The 22,122-nt window shown below is 48.0% G+C and overlaps 1 protein-coding gene across 16 annotated transcripts in view; it reads right to left on the bottom strand.

Moving 5' to 3' along the window:
- Window positions 1-22,122, bottom strand: part of SNX29 (sorting nexin 29) — a 557,079-nt gene that overhangs the window by 86,696 nt on the left and 448,261 nt on the right. For all 16 annotated transcript variants that reach the window (XR_014235418.1, XR_014235419.1, XR_014235420.1 and 13 more), the window contains one exon: window positions 8,467-8,607. Coding sequence is in view for 9 of the 16 variants with exons in the window: in XM_082359262.1 (XP_082215388.1) it covers window positions 8,467-8,607 (141 nt within the window). In the remaining 7 variants the exon portion in view is untranslated. The remainder of the gene's footprint in view (window positions 1-8,466; window positions 8,608-22,122) is intronic.

Genomic DNA, 22,122 nt, shown 5'->3' with positions numbered 1-22,122 from the left:
AAAACAAATGACTGCTCCTTGCAAGAGCACGGATGAGTCTTACAGATGTGATGCTGAGAGAAAAAAGCCAGACACAAAGGAGGACAGAGTCTATGATCCCATTGATGTCAAGTCCTAAACCAGGCAAAACGAATCTATGGTACTAGAAATCGGGAGAGTGGCCACCCCTGTGGGGAGAGTGACGAGGAGGCTTGGAGTTGAGCTAACAGCCTATTTCTTGGTCTCCGTGTTGTTAGCATAGGTGTGTTCATTTTGTGAAAATCCATCAAGCTATACACTTAAGATTGGAGGTATATTATACCTCAATTTAAAAAATAACAACAACAACAAAAAAACCCACCACCACAACAATAAGAGAAATGAAGAGGGAGAGGAAGGAGAGAGAAGGGAAGAAAGAAGAACCCAGCATGCATATGTCTGTGTCATCACAGGTTACAAAAGAATGGCAACCAAATTAGTGAGGATTCTCTGTAGACCTCTTATTTCAAGATAGCATTTGAGGTGTTGTGCTAACAGCTAACTGGCAGCATCTCATTGGATCATCATGGGAGCCTGTGCTGTAAGCACCCTCGCCCCATGTGACAGCTGAGACAACTGAGTCACAGGCTTGCCTGAGGTCACGCAGCCAGTGTGTGCCAGAGACGGGGTCTGAACTGCGGCCAGTGAAATGCCACAGCCCACACGCTTAACCCCTTGGCCTCTGGCAATTTAGAAGCTAAATTGCATGGCTTCTAAAAATGCCCATGGCCCGTGGAGCTGCAGAGAAAGTCAAGGGGAAATGGATGGCTTCCTCCATACATGAAGGATTCTGACCCCAGAGACCTGGTAATGGGGACAAAACTAAAATGGCAACAACTTGAGAAATTAAAGCTGTTTTTTCCCCGGCTTGCTAAAGATGAACCAAGATCGCAATACACAGTTCTCAAATGTTAATGGGAGTGCTGAAGGGGAAGGTAGCGATTATTCTCACTTATTGAAGACATGAGTAAAAGCTGAGAAGTACTCTTCCGAGTTGTAATTTTTAAGCAGTTGTCCAAAAATGTGAGGGGGAAAAAGCAGATATAACGTGGGTTAAGTATATTCAGAAGGCCTTCAGAGCTAGAAGGAGAAGTTAAATAATGATGTACAGCTTATTTAACAGCCCCAGAAATATTTGAGGCAACACTTAATGCCCAGGAGTGAGTCCTGGCATTATAAGTGTGTTATAATTCATGCCAATTTCCAAACCAATGGGTCCCACACTGCTGCATCAGGGGCCTCACCAGAGATGAGTAAGGGGGAGCTGACCCATTCTGGCTGGTGAACTGGGGAAGGGGGGGAGGCCAGAGCCCAGGTGTGTCACACGGCACGGCTAATGCAACGTCACTGTAGACCCCCCTGCAAATATTCTGTGTTGGGTCTATATCCAGCTGGCAGGTAGGGCCTGAGAATCTTTCTAGGAGTAATTATCAAAGAGCTGTAAGTGTTAAGTGATGAAGGGAACTGAGGAGAAAGGGAATTGGAAGTCGTACAACGCTGATGTCACACACCGATTTCTATGTAGCTTGAGTTCATTTGTTCATCAAACATGTTTAACTCAGCACCTACTATGCGCCAGGCACTGGGTGAGATGTTGAGAAGACAAAGACTCATGAGGCCTGGTTCTGCTCTCTAATTCCATGGGCTAATGGGGGTGGGGGTGGGGGTGGGGGAGACGACTGTGCATCAGGCAGCCCAGAGGCAGCCTGGGAAAGGAACCCAGAGGAAGGATGGCTAACACTCTGAGTTCAGGTAAGGCTTCCTGGAGTAGGTGGGACCTGCAAGGTCTGTGACCTGAGACCACCAAGATGATTCTCTTGGAATCAAACTTTCCATATGCTACATGCAGAAAACACGGGGGATGGGACCAGAGCAGCAAATACACCTCTAGCTGCTGGCTCGGGATTATTCGTTTATAAAATGACCTTGATTTTTTTAAAAATAAATTTATTTATTTTATTTATTTATTTTTGGTTGTGTTGGGTCTTTGGCTGTGCGCGGGCTTTCTCTAGTTGTGGTGAGTGGGGGCTACTCTTCGTTGCAGTTGTGCAACTCTCAGGGTTGGCAAAGTCCTGCAGAATGAATACATACACAAACGAACGAATGACTGACTCTCCATACACTTAGGTTTATCCGGAAAGTTTATAAGCCTTCGGGTCAACTATGAAGGCAGCAGCTCCTGGCTCTAAAAATGGTCCCGAAGTGAGGGCAGGCGGTATGTGAGGCCTGCATGGTTCAGCAGAAGGGAGAGGCAACCGGGGCCCCGGTGTCACCTGCTCCCTGATTTCTACACCAACGAGGTTCAGAAACTGAATTATGGAATCAATGTCAATATCTACCAACTGGGCAATGGCTAAATAATCTACTCACCCACCCTCCAGGATCCTCTGCAGCAGACCTGTGGTGAGAGGGTGAAGGCTTAGGGCTCTGCAGACTGTCTGCCTGGGCACACACATCAGCCTTGACACTGCCGAGCGAGATGACCTTGGACAAGTCACTTCATCTCTCTGTGTCTCCATTTCCCCAGTTGTAAAGTGAGGTACCGGTAATGTTCTTTTACTACAGGCAAGGAAAGAGGCACGAGGTAGGCAAAATAATGCCTCCCCCAGAGATGTTCTCACCTTAACCTCCAGGACCTGTGACTACATTATCTTACATGGCAAAAGGGACTTTGCAAGGTGTGACTAGGGACCTTGAGATGGGGAGATGATCGACCACATCTAATCTCAAAAGTGGAGAACCTTTCCCTGCTGTGGTCAGTGGAAGATGTGACTATGGAAGAATGGTCAGAGAGATGCAGCGTGGAAGAAGGCAGAAGGGGCCACAAGCCAAGGAATACAGGAAGCCTCTAGAAGCTGCAAAAAGGCCAGGAAACAGATTCTTCCCTGGAGCCCGCAGAAGGTACCGATCTGGCCAACACCTTGACTTTAGCCCAGTGAGACCTGTGTCAGACTTCTGACCTCCTGAACTACAAGACAATACATGTGTGTTGCTCTAAGCCACCAGGTCTGTGGTGTTTGTTAAGGCAGCCATAGGAGCCTAACGCAGATGCACTGAGGAAACGGGCACAAGGACAGGAAGGACGTCCCCTGAACTGCCTGCGTCCCCATCTGCTCCCTCATGTGAGATTCAGCACCGGGGCTCCTGCTGGCCCTTCGAGCATTTTCCCTCCTGCAGCAAGCAGCTCTGCTTCCCCCTCCTCGCTCTTCTCCAAGTGCACTGGAACCCTCCGCCAGCCCACAGGATTCACTAGTTTTTCTCCCTACAAGAACCTGAAGTTTGTGAAGGCAGAGACCGTACTTTAAATCCTCTTCGCCTCCCCACACCTAGCAGAACACCCCTGCACTTGCAACATGTTTGCCAAGTGGGAGAATTCATCAGCCTCCGCATTCCTCCAGATGCCTGCTCATTCCCACTGCTGGCTGGGGTCCTGCCATCATCCCTGGGGCTGCATCGCGATCTATGCCTCTCGGGAGCTGCAAAGGCGCTTTCCACGGCTCCGCGAGTGCCCCTCGGTTCCTCCACCGCACACTGGCGTGTGTCTTTTTAATGAGAGTTTTAATGCGTAATTTCTCCAACAAGTTGAATTATCTGCAGCCCGGGGGAAAGCGATTTGCCTTGCCTTTGTGGCAAATGAACTTTCAGAGACCGACTCCATTATCCTAAGAAGGCACGACAGTCCCTCAATTCTCATTTGCTCACTGAGCAATAATGCAGACTTTCAGTAGCAACATCAGAAACACGGCCTCCACCTCAGCCCTCACGCCGGCGAAGTCCCTTTGGACAGCGAGCTCCAGCCCACACCCTCTGGTTGCCAGGCAGCCGCTTTCCTGTCTGCAAAGGCTTGCCAGGCTCTTGCCCATTCTGCCAGAAATATTCAGCCAAAAGTGGAGTGGGAACAACCTCCAAAGATACCCTGCAAGTTATTCTACTCACTTTTGGAATTCAGATTTTTCTGAATTTGTGCCAAGACCCAGTGAAGTAAAGAAGAAAGTAAAAGGGAAACTTCCATTTAATTTCTGTTCATTTATTCATTCGTTCAAGCCACGAGTGTCTCTGGTGTGTCAGATTCTATACTAGGAGCTGGAGAGAGCAGTGAACAGAAACAGACCCAGGCCCCGTTTCCTGAGCTTCCATTCCAGGGCAGAGAGATGGACGCTACTCAAGTACACAGAGAAATCATTTCCACTCGTGATATGTGGCAGGAGAGGCTGGGAGAACATGAAAACAGAGTAATGGGCTAGAGAGTGGCACTGACAAAGGTGCTGGGGAAGGCTTCTCTCTGAGGAGTGGAACTGAGCTGAGACCTCACTAGCTGGAGGAGCTGTCCACGCAGAGACGGGGAAAAGCTGTTCCAGGCAGAGGGAACAGCAGGTGCAAAGGCCAGAGAATCCTATGGAAGTCTTAGGAGGTCAGAGTGGCTGGGTCTGTAGAGGGAGAGGAGGGGGGCACGAAATAAGGTAGGGGAGGAAGTGGGGGACCTATCAGGGGACGCCTCACAGGCCACAGCAAAGAGTCCTGAATTTAACTGGTGCCGCTGGTGGGTTTTAATCAACAGTGATACAATCTGACTGATGTTATACAAACCTCACTCTGGCTACAGTGAGGGAAAGGGACTGTAGGCAGGGCAAGAATGGAAATATCTTTAGCAAGTGCTCTGGGCACCCTGCCCATTTATAACTAAACACATACGTGGCATATGGAGGTAAAAGAAATGATTTGGTGAAGACAAATTTTGCATCCAGAAACTATAAAATGTGTAAATTTAATCAATTTTTTAAAAGTTCAAACTGGGGTTAAGATCACATTTTACTTCTAAAGCTGGGGAAATATCTAGAAATTCAGGCTAGAAAGATACTCCTCTGATGAATTTTAAAAGGCTACACTATGTTTAATATGTCCTTGAATACTGTCCAGGACTGTGGATTCTGGAGTCAATCATTTAACGGGTCCAAGGCTTAGAGCAACAAGGTGCATGTAGCTCAATCCACCCAAGGATGTTGTGTCAACGTGCCTTAATGGTCCAAGTGGGCAAGCGTTTCACTGGTGAAGTGATCCAATCAAAGAAAAGATTTTGATGTAGTACATTTTTCTGGGTCAATTTAGAATCAAAGCTCTCTAGAAAATTTGCCCTCAGGGTATCAAAGCAGGTACCCTGAGCAATCAGACCCAGTTGTGGCCAGCGCAAGCTTGGTCTCTAAAGAAGAGTTCATCGTTGGCCTCTGTTGGGCGCTGAAGTCCTGAATCCTGACTCATTCTGCCCTTGAAAATCAGACAGATCCTCAGATCTGTCCTGGGCATCAGCCAAAGTGTACTCTGGTGGGGGATGGGGTGTGGGGGAGTGGAGGGAATCAAACTACAGTTGGACCCCGACCAGCCAATTAAAAGCTAAAGGGCCGCACAGACGAGAAAAGAGGCTGAGACCCCAGGACAGCTCTGAGCTGTCAGATTCCTGAGTAAGAGAGGAAGCTGTCAGATCCGCCCCTGACCATGCGGGACAGGACCAAAGACCTAGTTAAGAATCAGCCAGTGCATGTGTACGAGCCGGTCATCACTGGGCCAGACCCACCAAGATGGTACCTTAATGCCAAGCTCATTTATTTGCAAATAGGGTTGTCCTGGGTGCCCTATTGATACAGATTTCACAGGCGAAAAGGCCACTGCTGCTGTAGGTCAGTCCCGGATTGACGGGGATGGGAGGACAGGGGAGCAGGGCCGCAGGTGACCCACCTCAGAGGGGAAACTCCCTCGCGGTCCCTGCTCCTGGCACAGCAGAGACAGGACTGCTTCACACTCTTTCTCAGTCACGGAACTCCGGGAAGCCCCTCCTACCCCTCAGGCCTACGCTTCATCTCACTAAACCTGAGCCTCGAACACCAACATCCTTAGGACTGGTGTTGTTCTTGGCAACTTTGTCTTGTCTTAGTAAGTTTTGCGTAACTATAAGGCTTGAGGAGAGAAGGAGTGGGGAGGGCGTCCCTTTGGGCTGCAGAGAAATCATTCAGCAAGTGTGGGTCCCAAAGGTGTCCGCATCCTAATCCCAGAGCCTGAGAGCACCTTACCTTACATGGCAAAAGGGACTTTGCAGAACTTGAGGTAGGAGATGATCACAGATTATCAGGGGCAGGGGGCTGGGAGGGCACTGTGGTCACAAAGGTCCTTATTAGAGGAAGAGGAGTCAGAGAATGAGATGTGACTATCTTGGTAGAAGCAGAGACCAGAGTGATGTGATTGCGGCTTTGAAGACAAAGGGGGCCACAAGCCAAGGGCCTCTAGAAGTTGCAAAAGGCAAGGCTCCTCTGGAGCCTGCAGAAGGAACGCAGCCCTGCCTGCGCCTTAATCGGAGCCCAGAGAGACGAGTTTTAGATAATAAACCTGAACTGTTTTAGACCACTAAATGTGTGGGAATTTGTTACAGCAGCCATAGGAAGTGAAAACACAGTGAAAGACAGACATGTCCCCAGTTCAGCCTTGTATAATTCCCTCAGTGAGACACAGACGGGCCGCGTTCCCTGCAGGTATCATGGAAGGGCTGCTTCCGTGCAATGAATGCTCTCTGCAAATGAGAACATCTTATAGGGGTAATACGCTGGTTATGTAGAATTTTGTCCTGTGACATTTTAAGACATTCTGGATGGGTCCCGAGATTTGTATGAGCCTGCAAGTCATTAGATTAAATCAGTATATAGTCCCCCCACCTTTTTTCATAAGAATTATTGTACTCCTTGCTATGAACAAGTATAGAATTTCTAAGTCTTCTGTTTTTATGGGCTCAACTCTACTTTTCTTCAACAGAAAAAAAAAGAACAACAGGTTTTATTCTGGGTCTGAGATAAACCTGCTTTATAACTATTTAAATTACGTTCCAGCACACCCTGATGTGATCAGGTTTCTAATCTGGTTTAAACACAGAAATCTCTGAAAATGTAAACAGAACGGTCAATGACAGTTTTCTCTCTGGAATTCCCAAGCGTGGGGAGTGGATTATGGAAACTCTTGCTCTGGGTTTTCTATGATAAAGACTGTAGGAAATCCTAGGCAAGGCGCCTCCTCCAGAGACAAACTAGGAAGTTCATGGCTAGTGGAATCTGCACAAGCTTTGTCAATGTGATGGCGCTTGGTTCCCTCACTTCCTGTGCTTCAGCACCACCCAGAGAGCTTGTTAACCCACCCTGCTGGGCCCTAGCCGCAGAGCCTGTATTCCAGCAGGTGCGGGATGGAGCCTGAGAATCTGTATTTCTAACAAGCTCCAGGTGAGGCCCACGCTGCTCATCAGGAGCCACACTCTGAGAACCACAGGAGGAGAGCGATGCCTCCTATCCAAGGCCCGTTTTCTCCCAGGTCCTGAGAAGGGTCCACGGTACCGCATCTGATTCGACTGCCCCTGCCAAGCTAGTTAACACGCTGCAATTGATGAAATGTCTCTGTCTCCTACTTGACAGGAAGCCAGGGGTTCTCCGGCTTGGCTGCATCCAGGAGCCACCTGGAGAGCTTTTAAATCCCTCAGTGCCCAGGCCTCACTCCAGACCAATGAACTCAGGATGGGGCTTGGGGGGTGGGCAGGTCTCAGAGTTTTTAAAGCTTCCCAAGTGATCCAGAGCGCAGCCATGATGGAGAACGGCTGCAAACGTGATGGAGGGCAGAACGATGCTGGCCGGCTGAGGCAGACAACACAATGGGGCCCGACGCCCGGCTCGGCTGTCATCTTCGGTGCCTCTTGCACTGTGACACTTAACTGGTGCTCAATAAATGCTGGCTGGATGAATGAATGAATGCTAATCGACCAGCAAGCATGCGCGGGGCAAGCGCCTCCTTTCTCCAGGGTACTTGGAGAATACACAGAAACAAATTAGGTCATTATCAATGACTAAACTTCATGAGGCAGTAATAATAAAAGGAGCTCCTCTGAGAAAGCCTTGCCTGGGAAATAACTCCATATTCTTAAGTCCAAATAAATATCATGACAACCATGGATAAAAACTAGAAAACATTTTTTTTTTTTGGTCCAGAATAGGAGCTGGCAAACTATGCCCCACAGGCCAGATCCAGCTGACACCTCTTCTTAAAAATAAAGTTTTATTGGCACACAGACGCACCCACGTGCATCCATACTGCCTGCAGCTGCTGCCATGATGGCAGAGCTGGGTATTTTTGGCTGAAATGGTATGGTGAGCAAAGCCAAAATATTTACTCTCTGGCCTTTTAACAGAACAGGTTTGTCAGCCCCTGCCTTAGAGAAATGAGAGGATGGACACAGACAAAACATAACGCGACTGTCTTTAGGCGGGCGGAATGATGGGTGACTGTTTTCTTCATTCCTATTTTTTCTCATATTAGCCAACTTTTTGAGTTAAATAAAGGAGCACATATGTTTAAATCACCAACGGAAGGAGAAGACAGAGGCACCAGTTGGAGAGTTGCCTGGCCCCGGGCAGTGACGGTACCTACCTTGTTTCCAATGGCCTTTTTGGGTGGGAAGTTGTAGGCCCTCACTTGAGGGTATTTGTTCTGTAACTTGTGGTGCAAACTCCTGAACTCCGTGTACCGCCGATAGACGTTCCACTCATTGTCTTTTATCCGGATGTAGACCTTTCGAGAAAAGGAATCTCATTACAAACGGGTGGGATTCTGGCAAGGCTCCCCCCAGGAAAACCAGCTCTGCGAGAGCAGGGCCACACCCCACCTCCCGTGTCACTGGAGGCCCAGCGCCGGCACGGAGGAGGGACTCAGTGTACTGAGTGTACCAATGGGTACACGAGAGAATGACTCCATCAGGCAGGCTGCATATTCATGAACATCAGTTTTCTAGTATCAGCAGAAATCGGCAGCCCAGGGAATCTTAGAGACACATTTTTCACACTTTTGTCACATGCATATTGTAATGGTGACAGATTGCGGGGGAGAGGCCATTCATCCTCGCTGGCCATGTGTTTCCTCTTCTGTAAAATGGAGCTAACAGCACCTCCTCCCAAGGTGGTGCAGAGAACAGTCAGACATAGAAGCCATGCAGCTGTGCCTGGGATCACACAGACCAGCACGCGGAGGGGGCGGGATCAATCTCGGGAGGGAAGGAAGGAAGGGAGGGAGGGAGGGAGGGGGCCAGAGCTGAGATCAGCCCAACTGGATGGAAGGTCACATCAAGATGGATGAACACACTTGGGGCATGAAACTTCTTTATTATAATCAAGATGTGACTCTCAAGAGAACATTCTAGGGGTATAAAATGTAAGGGCTATTTCACCTCCTTTTTTTTACACGCCCTCACACCTTCCAGGCACACACAGCAGCTACGTCTCAAGGCAAAACAGAGAACTGAGAGAGAGATCAATGCATTTTAAAAAAATTACGTGAGTTAAGAATAACCCAGAGAGTGAAGTCTCTGATGATAAATAGCTATTGTAATCTGCAATCAGCAAATGTCAATACACATCTTAAAATTTCTTTAACCATAAAAGTAGGCATCTCTAATATGAATGATAAATTCTGCCTCTACATAAAAACCACCCTGTATCCCCAAATGCAGACATCATGTATTTGAACTTTGGTAAGGCAACCATCAATGTCTCTCACAATATTCTTGTGAACACGATGAAGGAAGGATAATTTAAACTAAAGAATTCCAATCAATGGATGGAAGTTTCCAGTGGAATTAGATGGAGAAACAGAGGCCTATCAAGTTTGTTAGAAGCCCCCAAGCTTCTAACAAAGAGACAGTAAATACACTGAATGACAGACATCAAGTGATCTCAACTGGCCTAAGGAATGAGTTTAATGTAACATGATGAAATTTTAAAAGATCAGTGTCAGATTTTACAATATAATCCAAAAAGCCAACACTGTAAGTATTAGGTGAGGGAAATACGGCACAGCAATGGCCTGTGGGACAAAGACTTATGGATTTTAGTAAATTCAAGCTAAGTGAATAATGTGAAAGGGCCACCAAAAGAGCCTATGTACTATTTAGACCTCATTAAAAGGTATAGTTTAACTTCTAGAATAAAGAGGTTGACAAGTCTTGCTCTATTCTAAATCGACCACACCAACTTAGTTAGGTTTTGGTTGCCACCTGTTAAAAGATGAACTGAAATAGGTTCAGAAAGGCCCAGATCACTTGCTACTCAAAGTGTGGTCCGCGGACCAGAAGCATCGGCATCACGTGGTAAGATGGTAGAAATGCAACATCTCAGGCTCCACCCCAGGTGCACTGATTCAGAATCTGCATTTTAACCAGAACCCCCAGTGGTTCATACACACTTTAAAGTTTAGAAGCACAGGCCCTAGGCGCTGATTTGCAAACAAATTATCAGAAGGAAGATGGAAGACATTGGAGAGCGATACCCTGAGTGTCAAGATGGAGAAGGTAGAGATCTCTGAATTCCTGGGAAGGCTATAATGAGGAAGAGGAAAGACCAAGATGATGTGTCCTGGATGATTCCAGGAGACAAACTTCCAGCAGACAGAAACTAGAGAAAGACAGATTTCATTAGGAAAGAACTTTATAGCAGCCAAGGCTGCCCAGAGAGGAAAAGGTATGTCTCAAAAGGTTTCTTGGCACTAGGGGTTCAAGCAGTAGTATGATGACTAATAGGACTGCTAACACAGTTATGCAAGGATTTGCTTTATAACAGTGAAGGATACATTAGACCCCAGAAGCATCTGGAAAGGCCTGGCTAATTGTGGAGAAGAGGGACTTCAGGCATTCAATCTCCAGAGACTGAGACATGATGGATCAGTTAGCAAATAAACACAGCAGAGCTCACGGGACTTTAATGCAGCTCATTTGGGGCATTCTTTGGGTCCTCCCACGTCACAGCAAGTGCTAGCTGCCCACTCAGTATCCATTTCCCTCCAATATTTCTGGGGATAGCAATGTGTTCAGAAAGCAAAAAAAAATTTCATTGCATTTTCCTGTGTCCCTTGCAGATAAGAGTGGCTAATGAGATGTAAGAAAGCTCTCAGGAGAGAGCTGACTCAGCTGACAAGTGTCTTTTTACTCTTCTCTCTGTCCTTTTCTTTCTTTCTCAAACACAGATGTGAAGACGGGAGCTGCAGCAGTCATTTTTTGATCATGAGGTGATCCTGAGAATGGAAGTAGAACGCTAGAAGGACCATGGGTCTCTGATGACATTATGGAGTCACCACACCAAATACTAGACTACTGATTCAAAACTTTCTTTTTTTAAACAAGAGAAATATTCACCTCTAATTTGTTCAAGCTAATGTCTTAGAGGTCTTTGTACGAGTGGCTGGATACAATTCTGCTCTGATACATCTTGAATGGACTGTATCTGCTTGTAGCATATTCTTACACAAGTTCAAATATGCCCTGGAGAGTGGCAAATTCCATTGCTTATCTGATCATCATGCACAAAACTATCTAGATCAGAGGAGGTAAACTATGGCCCGTGGTTCAAATCCAGCCATATCTACTTGTTTAGCTATTGTTTACAGCTGCTTTCGCAACACAATGGCAGAGTTGAGCAGCTGCAACGAAGACCATATGGCCTGCAAAGCTGAAAATATTTACTTTTTGGCCCTTTACAAAGTAACTTTTCTGATCCCTGACTTAGATACTCAGAAAGTCCTCATTCTTGTTATTTTTCTACCAACATATCCAAATCTAGTGTGGAGAGGGGCAGTGCTTTCCAAATATTACCAGCCCTTGGGTGGGCCACATTAACCATCTGGGAACCAGGAATCGTGTTCCAAAGCTTTCCCGGTGATTCTGATGAATGGGTGTTACAGTCTGAATGTTTGTGCCCCGTCCCCCATGTACATGTTGAAATCCTAACCCCCAGTGTGGTGGGGCATCAGGAGGTGATTAGGTCATGAGCGTGGAGCCCTCATGAATAGGATTAGCGCCCTTATAAAAGCAATCCCTTGCCTCTTCTGCCATGTGAGGACAGTGAGAAGACAGCTGTCTATGAACTAGGAAGCAGGTTTTCACCAGACTCTACATCTGCTGGTGCCTGGATCTTGGACTTCCCAGCCTCCAGAACTGTGGTCTATAGTTGTTACAGCAGCCCAAGTGGACTAAACAATGGGCAACTTGGGGAACCCCTGAGGTAAAGCACAGACTACTCCTCCTCTCTATGTGTTTCCACGTCTATAAAATGGAGCTGATTAACAGTGCCTGCTTGCAAGGCAGTATGGAGAATCTTCAGGTATATAGGCCATACAGCTATGCAAGGCATCACAAAGACCAGCAAATTGATTTGGGGAAAGAGGGAGAGGCCAGAGTTGAGATCAGCCCAACTGGATGGAAAGTCACATCCAGATGGGATAAGCATAACTGGGGCATAAAATGTCTTTACTTTAATCAAGAGAACACTCTGGGGGTACAACATATGAGGGCTGTTTCATCAGCTTTTTCCAGGCCCTCGCACCTTCTAGGGACACCCAGCAACTACATCACAAGGGAAAACAGTGGGAGAGAGATCAATGCATTTAAAAAATTACATGAGTTAAGAACAGCCCAGAGAGTAAAATCTCCAGTGATAAATAGCTCTTATAATCTGCCATCAGTGAATGTCGATACACATCTTAAAAACCTCTCACATAACGATAAAAATTGGCAACTCTAATGTGGGTTATAAATTATGATTTTACATTTTTCATAACACATTCAAGAGCCAGATGCTTCACTCTGTGAAAGCGCTGAGTCCTTCCTGCTTCTCCGACGGCCCGTTCCTGGCTTTCCATGTGGGCACCTCTTCTGCCCATGCCTTAAAAGTGGAGGTTTTCCCAAGGCCCTCCTCTCCCCTACACAAGTGGTCCACTCCCACGTCTGCACATTTCACTCTTAGGTCAATGACTCTCAAATTTTTATCTCTAGTCTGGACCTCTGATGTAAACTCCAGATTCAGGCTTGATAAAGCTCTTCGTGTCTACATCTGCACTCAGGACCTGCACCTCGCTCTCTCAGCGAATGGACCACCGAGTTGTCTGAGTCAGAAATCTGGGCATCAGCACTGACCAGTGCTGCTCTTCACCCCCACCGCCAAGTACTGAACAGCAGGGCCTGCCAAGCCCACCTCCAGAGCTAGCCCCGCCCCTGCCTGGACCACTATAGCAGGTTTCCAGCTGCTCTTCTGGCCTCCCTTGTTTCCCCATTCAATTCATTTTCACCTCCCTATTCAAACTCCTTCAATGACTGTCCGTGAAGAACGCTCGTGCCAGAGACTGGGTTCGGGGGTAGGTACAGTGGGCTTGGAAGGCTCTTGCGTCATTACAATCATCTTACTTCAGGCCCCACCCCTCGCTCTGGCAAACCAGGATCATGCCAACTTGCCTGCATTTTCTTAAAATTCTTTAATTTCTTCAATTCTTATAATTAAAAAAAAATCCTTTAATTTCTTAAATCCTTAAAAATTTCTTTACAACCAGGATGCTGCCAATTTGCTTGCATTCTTTAAAACATCCTTAAAAATGTTCAGATCAGAGCAAATATCCTGTCCTAGAAATAGCATCATCCCTTGCCTTCCAACTCTCTCCGAATTGTACCCCCTGCTCTGGGGGACAGCAGGCATTCGAGAACTCAGAATTTCTGAATGTCAGGATTAGAAAGGACCTCAGAAACCATTAGTTCAACCCTTCCTTTCACAAGTCATAGGACTGCTGTGACAAATGCTCTCTCCTCATCCCATATCCTCCTTGATGTCTGGCTCCAGAGGGCCAATGGCTTGGGGAAAGCCACCTGGACTGACGATTTGAATAAACACTCCGGAGAGAGGGAAGGTCACAGGCATGATGACCAGGGCAGGGAGGGGAGCAAGATCCTGGTGGTGGACAGGAGGGGATCTGACATCGTAACAGTGTGATCAGTAAGGAGACACAATGCATGGAGGCGGCTCAGAGCACAGACTCTGCAGCCAAACTCCCGGATTCAAACCCTGGTGCACTAACTGTGTGCCTTGAGGAAGTCACTTCACTTCTCTGTGCCTCCACTTCCTCCTCTGAGAAATGAGGATATTATCTCCCTCGCTGGGTCTTGGGAGGATTAAATGAATTCACACATATAATGGGCTTAGAACAGGGCCTGGTACATAGAAGATGCCATGTAAGTGTTTGATAAATAATTTAAAATGTAACCTATTGGTTAGGTTGACACTGGGAATTGACAAAGATTTGGATTTTGTAAGTCTCTGATCTTGGTGATCAGCTTTAACATTCATCCCCTCCAATGGTTTGACTGATGGGAACTGGGCTCTACTGGGACATCGAGATGGTCTTGGCTGGCTCATGAACTGTAGGGGGATCCCAGAAACTCAGCATCTCCACCACCTACCAGTTATGTGATGTTAGGCAAATTGCTTCTTTCTGAGTCTCAGTTTACTCATCTGAGAAATGGGTATAATCCAAAAAAAAACAAACCATGCCTGAAAGCATTCATAAAAATGCCATAAGCATTAATTGCTGTTGCTATTATTATTATTACTGTTATTGCTACCACCACCATCAAAAGCATGAAATTCTGCAAAGTGGAGGAAGCAGTGCCACTGAAGCCACACCTGTCTAAGCTTTACGATCTCCACCTAGGAGCTCTGCTTAATAAAGGACAAGTATGCAGATTACTGCTGAGCCTTAGACCAAGAGCTTAGAACAAATTATGCTGTGGGTCATTAAAAACTTCAAATAAAAATACAAATTATCATGCCCCGCCCCTAAAAAGCTCCACAAACATAAATCCCCAAACACATTATATCTCAGGAGTACATGAAAGCAGCTCTGGCCCTGAGACTGGATGGCATGGCCCCTCTAGCCACCGTGTGTGCTCCTGGAGGACACCTGCTTCTCCCGGGCCTCACTTCCTCCTGCATAAAATGCAGGGGTTGAACTAGATGGCCTTAGGTCCCTTCACAGGCCCCCAGTTCTGGTCCTCTGAGTCCTCAGGTGATTCATAAAGCCCCATGGACTTCACTGGGCCTCTTCCACCCACATTCCACTCCCATTTCATTGCGGAGACCAAGGTATTCACGGTATCAGGCAGGAGGTCTGACCTCGGGCTTGATTTAGGAGGATTCATACTCAAGGGGAAAGGCAACAGCAGTACCATCCCCGGAGCCTCTTTCTTGAAAGCTCAGCTGTCTGGGTCTCCCTGCCAAGCCGAAGAGCAGCCTCCTGGGAACACTGGGTGGGGAGAACTGATGCCCAAGGGGGAACCAGGGGCAGAGAGGGTTCCAGGTGCTTCCATCAAGTTTAGTGACTGTCCTGCCTCTGCTAGCATCATTAGACTGAGTCTCTCTCAGAGGTGAAAAGTGGCCAGTGGGCATTTCTGGCACCAGCCTCTGTTCCAGCTGGAGGCCATTTGATAGCGAGGGGAGGGGAGCTAGTCACGGAGCCCGTGGAGACCAGCAATGCACTTCCAGTCAAGCACCCCCGTTCTCAGCTTCTGCTGTTGTCTGGATGTCGATCAAATCCTGACCTCTCCGGTTAGCAGTCAAAGTTATGAAGCTTGATGAGAAATCCAGCAAGAGCCAAGTACACTGACAGACCCAAGAGAGTAAAACAGTGTTTTTCAGAATTCCAATAAGATAAATACCTTCAGCGCTAACACTTGCCATTTATGAAGCACCTACTATGTGCTGGGCACTCCACACGCCTCACCTCTTATCCTCACATGAGTCTGCAAGGCACGGTGTGAACTTGCCCCTTCTCCAGATGAAGACGTGGGCTCAGAGGGGGTGTATCACTTGTGCAGGGGAGGTGGGGAAATGGAGGACTGAACCCAGGTCTGCCTGATGGCTAAGGCCCGGCCCTTTCTATTACAGCACATCGCTGCAGAACCCAGGCTCCTGAGGACCCCAGGGACCCCAAGCCATCAACGCTGGCAACTGGCAAGGAAGGTCCCTGCTCAATAGGTCTGAGGCCCAAACGCCCCTCGCCTGGGCAGATCACGTGTCCTCACAAGAGTCTCCTTGGTACCAGACCCTTCAATTGTGCTTTCTCATTCACGCCTCTCCCTTCAGGAACCTAATGCCATTAAAATCGCCCAGAATTACCTGAACTATCCACCCTCAACAGCCATGCTTTTAAGCATCTGAAATCGGGAAACTTTCTCTGCAAATTAAGTTGTCCTTGAATTATACTTAACCAACTGTGCACTTATTTCACTGAAGAATTCAAAGGGCTTATGTCCAAAATTATCAGGTTTTTGTTCTTGCTTTGTTTTGTTTTTTTAAAGGGCTCACCCCCTCTAAATTAAGTTTGATAGGCCCCAATTCCTGCTGCTTGAGCCGTAAGGATACTAATTCCTTGGAGGAATAAAAAGAGTTGACCTCTTCTAGCAAAACCAAGCTCCCTTTTAAAATAAGCAATAAAAAGACACTTCAAGTCCAATATCCTCGACTCAGCAAAAGAAAAATAAAATAGGAGGGTACTATCTGTAATCAGGAATCAGGGCAAATTCTCTTTTCTCTATTTTAAGAGGAACTCCGAATCTTGAGGTTTCTTTCCCACTGGGAAGAATGAGCCCAGGGACGCCTGTAATAATCCTGGGGGGGGGTGGGGGGAGAGGTTAAGTGGGGGAGGAGGCAAAACCTCAGCCTGGGGTAGCTGAATCCAGAACGAACTCTTGTGTAGACAGTGCCTCTGGGAAACACTCTCACTGAGAAGATGAAGACCGTCTGCCAGGGTGGGGCATTCCCATCAGCCCCTGTGCCCCTCACCCGTCAGCACCACCCATCCGCTCTGCGGAGCGCTCTCCCCAGCTTCTTTCACCTGCTTTTGAACTTCATCTAAATGGACTCCCACAGCGTGTGCTCCTTGGTGTCTGGCTCCTTTCACTCCATACTGTGTTTATGGGATGTTTCTGTGTGGCGTGGACAGCACTCACGTGTTCGTGCTCACCGCCTGTCCACAGTACAGATACCCCACAGCCTACACACCCGCTGTGCTGGGATGGGCATTTGGGCTGTTTCCAGTTGGGGCTGTTATGGGTAAGGCAGCTCCGGGCATTGATGCACTTGGCTTTTGCACTCATTTCTTTTGGGATCATAGATCTAAATGTGAAAGGTAAAATCAGAAAGCTACCAGGATAAAAACCTAGAAGGATATCTTCACGACCTTGGGGATGGGTAAGGATTCCTGCTCACAGCTCAGAAGGGCACAATTCTGGGTGCTGGAAATGTCCTATATCTCTGGGCAGTGGTTACACGGATACACACAGAAGTAAAAGTTAATTGAACTATAAATTTAAGATTTATGCATCTATGGATAAACAACAAGGTCCTAATGTCCAGCACAGGGAACTATATTCAATATCCTGTGATAAACCACAATGGAAAAGAATATAAAAAAAGAATGTCTCTATGTGTATAACTGTGTCACTCTGCTGTACAGCAGAGATGGGCACAGCATTGTAAATCAACTAGACTTCAATAAAAAAAAATTATGCATCTGATGATATTTATATTAAACCTGGATGTAAAAGGGAAAGTCAAAAAAAGCCATGCCTACACTATCCTCAGGAGAGTGAGTTTTACCCTAATTTATGATGGTAGGACGTCTAAGCTAGTCTGTGAGCATCCACGTAGACCTGACACACAGTCAGATGTCAGTGCTGAGGGGGGTCCAGGGATGGGACTCTGGCCTCAGGGAGACCTGAGTCCGAATCCCAGCTCCACCTCTTGTTAGCCAAGCCATTCCGGGTAAGTTAATTCACCTCTTCAAGCCTCGATTCTCTCTCTCGCGCGCGCTCTCTCTCTCTCTCTCTCTCTCTATATATATATATGAAGAAGGGAGGGAGCAGGCAGAGAAGGAAGAAGGAGAGAGGGAGAATGAAGATTTAAGAGCTTGTTCTTAGTGGGCTGAAGTCCCAGATCTGCTTCAAGGGTCTGCCGAGCACAGGCTCTTTAGCCAGCAGCATACTGGATGTTAGGCACGTCTGAGGCCTGTCCTGCAAGGCAGAAGAGCACAGAGAAAGGGCGTGGGCTATACAAGGAGGGAGGCCTGGATTCAAATATTCCACCTCAAGCCTCAGCTTCTCAATCTGTAAAATGGGGCCAAGACCAGTCATGTCGGGTGGCTGTGAGATGCTGTGCCTGGCAGGCAGGAAGCAATGGCAGCTGTTAATATGGTAACCCCATCACCTTCATCATCATCTGCCTTTGTGGACATGAACTTCCCCATTACAGAATTAGGGGTAATTATAGGATGTGCAATCATGAAATTAAAGCAGGTAATTACCATGCCTAATTAATTGTCAAATGCTAGGCAGGCGAGGAAACAAACATAACGCACGGTCTGTGGGCTGGGCAGTTAAGCATCCCCTCTGCTTCCAAAAAACTGTCAACAGAAACAGTGGAGTTCAGTAAATGACTTTCTTGGGCGGGTTTTCAAGTATGCAAACAAAACCTATAACGCGCCGCTGGGGCTTCTGACTCAAGGCGAGCTCGGTGCACAGGCATTTATACAGCCCCTGTCACACAAGCACCAAGGTTCCCAGACAAGATGCTATTTTAGGACAGGGACCTCATAGGAGATACCTGATGGACGCTACTAACCTCTGCAGAAAAACCTGCTGCTGTGAACGCAGCAAGAACCCTGAAATACATGTTCATTTACACACTGCTTGTTTGGAAACCTCCTTCGTCATAGATCAAATGCCCGCCTCTCCGTTTCCAGCTTCAGGTGACTTCTTGTTATCCACACTCCTCCACCTTAGAACCAAATGCTTTTTTTATGTGTACTGTGATATTCAAGAGTGAAAGCTAAATTATGTGAGCGTCCTCAGACTTAGAGAAGATGATGTACCATTTAGTAGTGCCAATCACGTGCCAGACATTTTACTTACAATTTTCACCAAAGTCCTGAAATTTTATATGCCTAAAAAATGGAGTCTTGGAGTAACTAAGCAACGTGCCCAAAACAACCCAGGGAGTGAGGAGCAGAACCAAGCTGGGCCTTGCTTTGCTGCTGCACCCAAAGCCTATGCCGCGTGGTCTCTGCCCCAGAGAAAAGCAGGCGCTATAAACTCTAAGCTCAGATGCCCTTTATGAGGATTGTTAAATGCCAAGAGTCAGACGACATGAGGATAAGAAAAATTCTTTTAAAAATGGCTTTAGGTTCCCAATTCATTTTGCTTCCTTAATATCCAAGGAAGGAAATGATTTGTGTTTTGGTTGGCGGCCTGTGTTAATGGATCCGAACAAAACTTTCCTCTTAGTGAAATGGCTTCATGTGTTATTAACTATAAGTGTCCCTGTTGCTAGAACAAAATGCCTGAATTACCGTATGACCACGCTGATGGAGTGATATTACTGCAGCCAAATGCCGAGAATAAGATGAATAACTTAGCCAGAAAAAACCAACTTTTTGGTTCACTGGGTTATGTAGATGAGGCAGACTTATAAAGGTGAAAATGCATTATTTACTAAGAATCGCCAGCATCACCCCACATTCCTTTTAAAGAAGGATAGAGAATGAGCAGCTCAGAAGTGGAATAGACCCCGCCCAGTCTCTGCTCCACCTGGAACGGCGACACTACAGTGATGACTGATGCTGGCTGAGGGGCAGACGCTTCGTTTCAGGGACTGCATCACGGTGTACACGCCACGTTCCAGCCTGAGCTCTACTGTCCCTGGACATGACCCCAATCTCTCGCATGGCCCGGAGGACCCTCTGCAGCAGATGGCACCTGACTTGGCTTCGGAAGTGATGAGAGCTGGACGCTGGGATCAGGGCATCGACTCTTTCTTCCAGACCCTGCTCAGGGCAGTTGTCTTCTTCCCCCACCCCCTCTGGCCCCTCATCAGAACTGGGCATTCCCTCCTCAGAGTAACCACTGGTGCCTCTTAATGTACCAAGCTCAGGGCTGGGCCCCAGGGATATCACGGAGAATAAAACCAGGCATAATCCTGCCCTCCTGGAGCCTCCAGTTGGCCAGGGAAGACAGCTGCCCTTACGCAAATAATCACACACATGAACATATTTCACATGGACAAAGAGCTGTAAGGAAAGGGACATGGTTCCTGCAGCTATGCCAGGCCTGGGAATGGGGTTAGGTCAGCCAAGTAGGGAGGTTTGGACCTGGGACAAAAAGCAACGAGTCAGGACGGACCAGTCATGGAAGGGAAACAGCTCTGGGGCAAAGGGCGGGGCACGTTCAGAGGCCAACATCTGGCAGAAGGAGAAGTGAAAGGAGGCCGGGGCAGCCGGGCAGGAGAACAAGACGGATGTGAAAAGATGCTGGAGGTGGGTAGAGCTGGCTTTCAGATGTCACGGATTAGCAAAGCGGCTGGAGCCTCAGGGCCTTTGCTCCAGCTGCCCCCTCTGCCTGGAATGCCTGCTCCCTCCCTCCCGGAGGCTTCGGCATCAGCTGTCCCCGCTGTCCCCCAGCACCAACCAGCACCGGCACACTAGGCATTCACCTCTTCATCTGTTTGTCGTTTGGCTCTCTAAGCCAGAGGGGACGCTCCATGAGGGCAGGGACCTGGCTGATTTTACCCACTGTTGTACCCACCGCCCCAGGACAAGGAGGCCCTCAGTATACATCCACCGACAGAAATAAACTTTTAAAAAGAATGGAATGGGTGGATGGATGGAAGGACAGGTCCGACTGGACACAGGTGCTGTGCTCAGATGTCGGTGAGAGCACTGCCAAGCTCAGGCCCACAAAAGCAGGATGCCTGTCACCTCCTGCGTCCGTGTGTGTCCTTGATGGCTCTGCGTCCAGTACACGAAGCAGGGGCTGCTCAGAGCACAGGACGGTCATCTTGATCTAACAGATCTGGAGGGGGGATAATGAGAGCACCGATCTCCACCGTAGTGAACAACGGCAATTTACATAGAAGTGAGGGCTCTTATACTACTTTTAGATGACTGGAGGGAGAACACAGACGTAAGTCTCTAAGAGGAGAGGAAACTTTTTTTTTTTTTAAACACTACAGCCCAGGAACCACGGCTGGCCCGTTCAACTGTACTTTCATTTGCCATCTTATCTTAGGGAGGCTGAGCCACTGGTCCAACACGAGCTAGTCAGAAGGGGAGTAAACTCTGGCACCCAGGTCCGCCTGACTCCGGGGCCTGTGTCTTCCCGTTCCCACCCACTAAGCTGGCGACAAAAGTGGGGACTCTGGTCCCTTTGACTCGCTGAGTTCCTGACCCTGGAGCCTACCCTCTGCCTCTAAAATAAAGTCTCTGACTAGATAAGTCATGGGCAGGACCACTTCCAGTGAAGGTCAGATACAGACGGATTCTCACAGAGGACCCATGGGGACAGTCTCCACGTTATGTCACGCCTGCTACGTTAATGGACCTTCCAACTCCCTAGGGCCCACCGAGGACCCTCTGCTCTGCCGGACGCCCACCGCGGCCCCCTCAGCCCCAATCACTGCTAACACCAGCCTCGGCCAGAGGAGGAGACAAGCGTGAAACTGCCTGTGCTCTGGGCTTCATGGCTCTGACCCCGTGCTGGGGCAGAACCCTCCCCGCCTGGGGCTGTCACCTGCCCTTTCAAGGGAGTTGGAGAGCAGAAAGAAGGCAGAGTCACCCTTCCGAGACCCCTGGACTTGAGGGCAGCTGCATCCAACAGCCGCAACTGTGAGTTCTCCCCTGTGCTGTATTCCTCTGCCATAATCCCTACACTGTTGGCCCAATTTTATTAAAAGTTCTAGCCTGGTCTCAGTTGTGCAGAGGGGACACAGGCAGCAGGCCCAGCTGTCTTTTGGGGTTTCAATAGCAGAGTTAGAGAAAGCACCGTACCACCCTCCCCCACCCCAAGCTAGAGCAAAGGTGACCACAGGTGGGCCAGGTGCCCAGGAGCCCAGCCATCTATGAGGGTCATCTTCAGCACAGGCAGCAACGCCAGGGGCCCCAGAGAAAACCACAAGGGGCAGTTCCCCGTGTGCACGTGAGACAGTTCCCAGGAAACTCAGAAATAGCTGGAGCCATTGTGATGGGAGCTCATTTTCAGCAATCAAGCTGCCAGGGGCTCTAATGATCACGTTTGGGAAATTTTAAAAGGAACTATGACTTCATCCTGCAGTCACACACTGCAGTCTGGATATCTGAGTCATGCACCTCATACCCCCTGGGCCATGTGCACGGCAACAGACATCTATTTCTAAAAGCTGGCTACTCTGTAGCACTGAAATTACAAACGGA

Source organism: Balaenoptera borealis (assembly GCF_965194805.1).
Source record: "Balaenoptera borealis genome assembly, chromosome: 16".
NCBI lineage: Eukaryota > Metazoa > Chordata > Mammalia > Artiodactyla > Balaenopteridae > Balaenoptera > Balaenoptera borealis.
The sequence above is the reverse complement of the archived record's forward strand: the minus strand, read 5'-3'. Positions and strand labels throughout refer to the sequence as shown.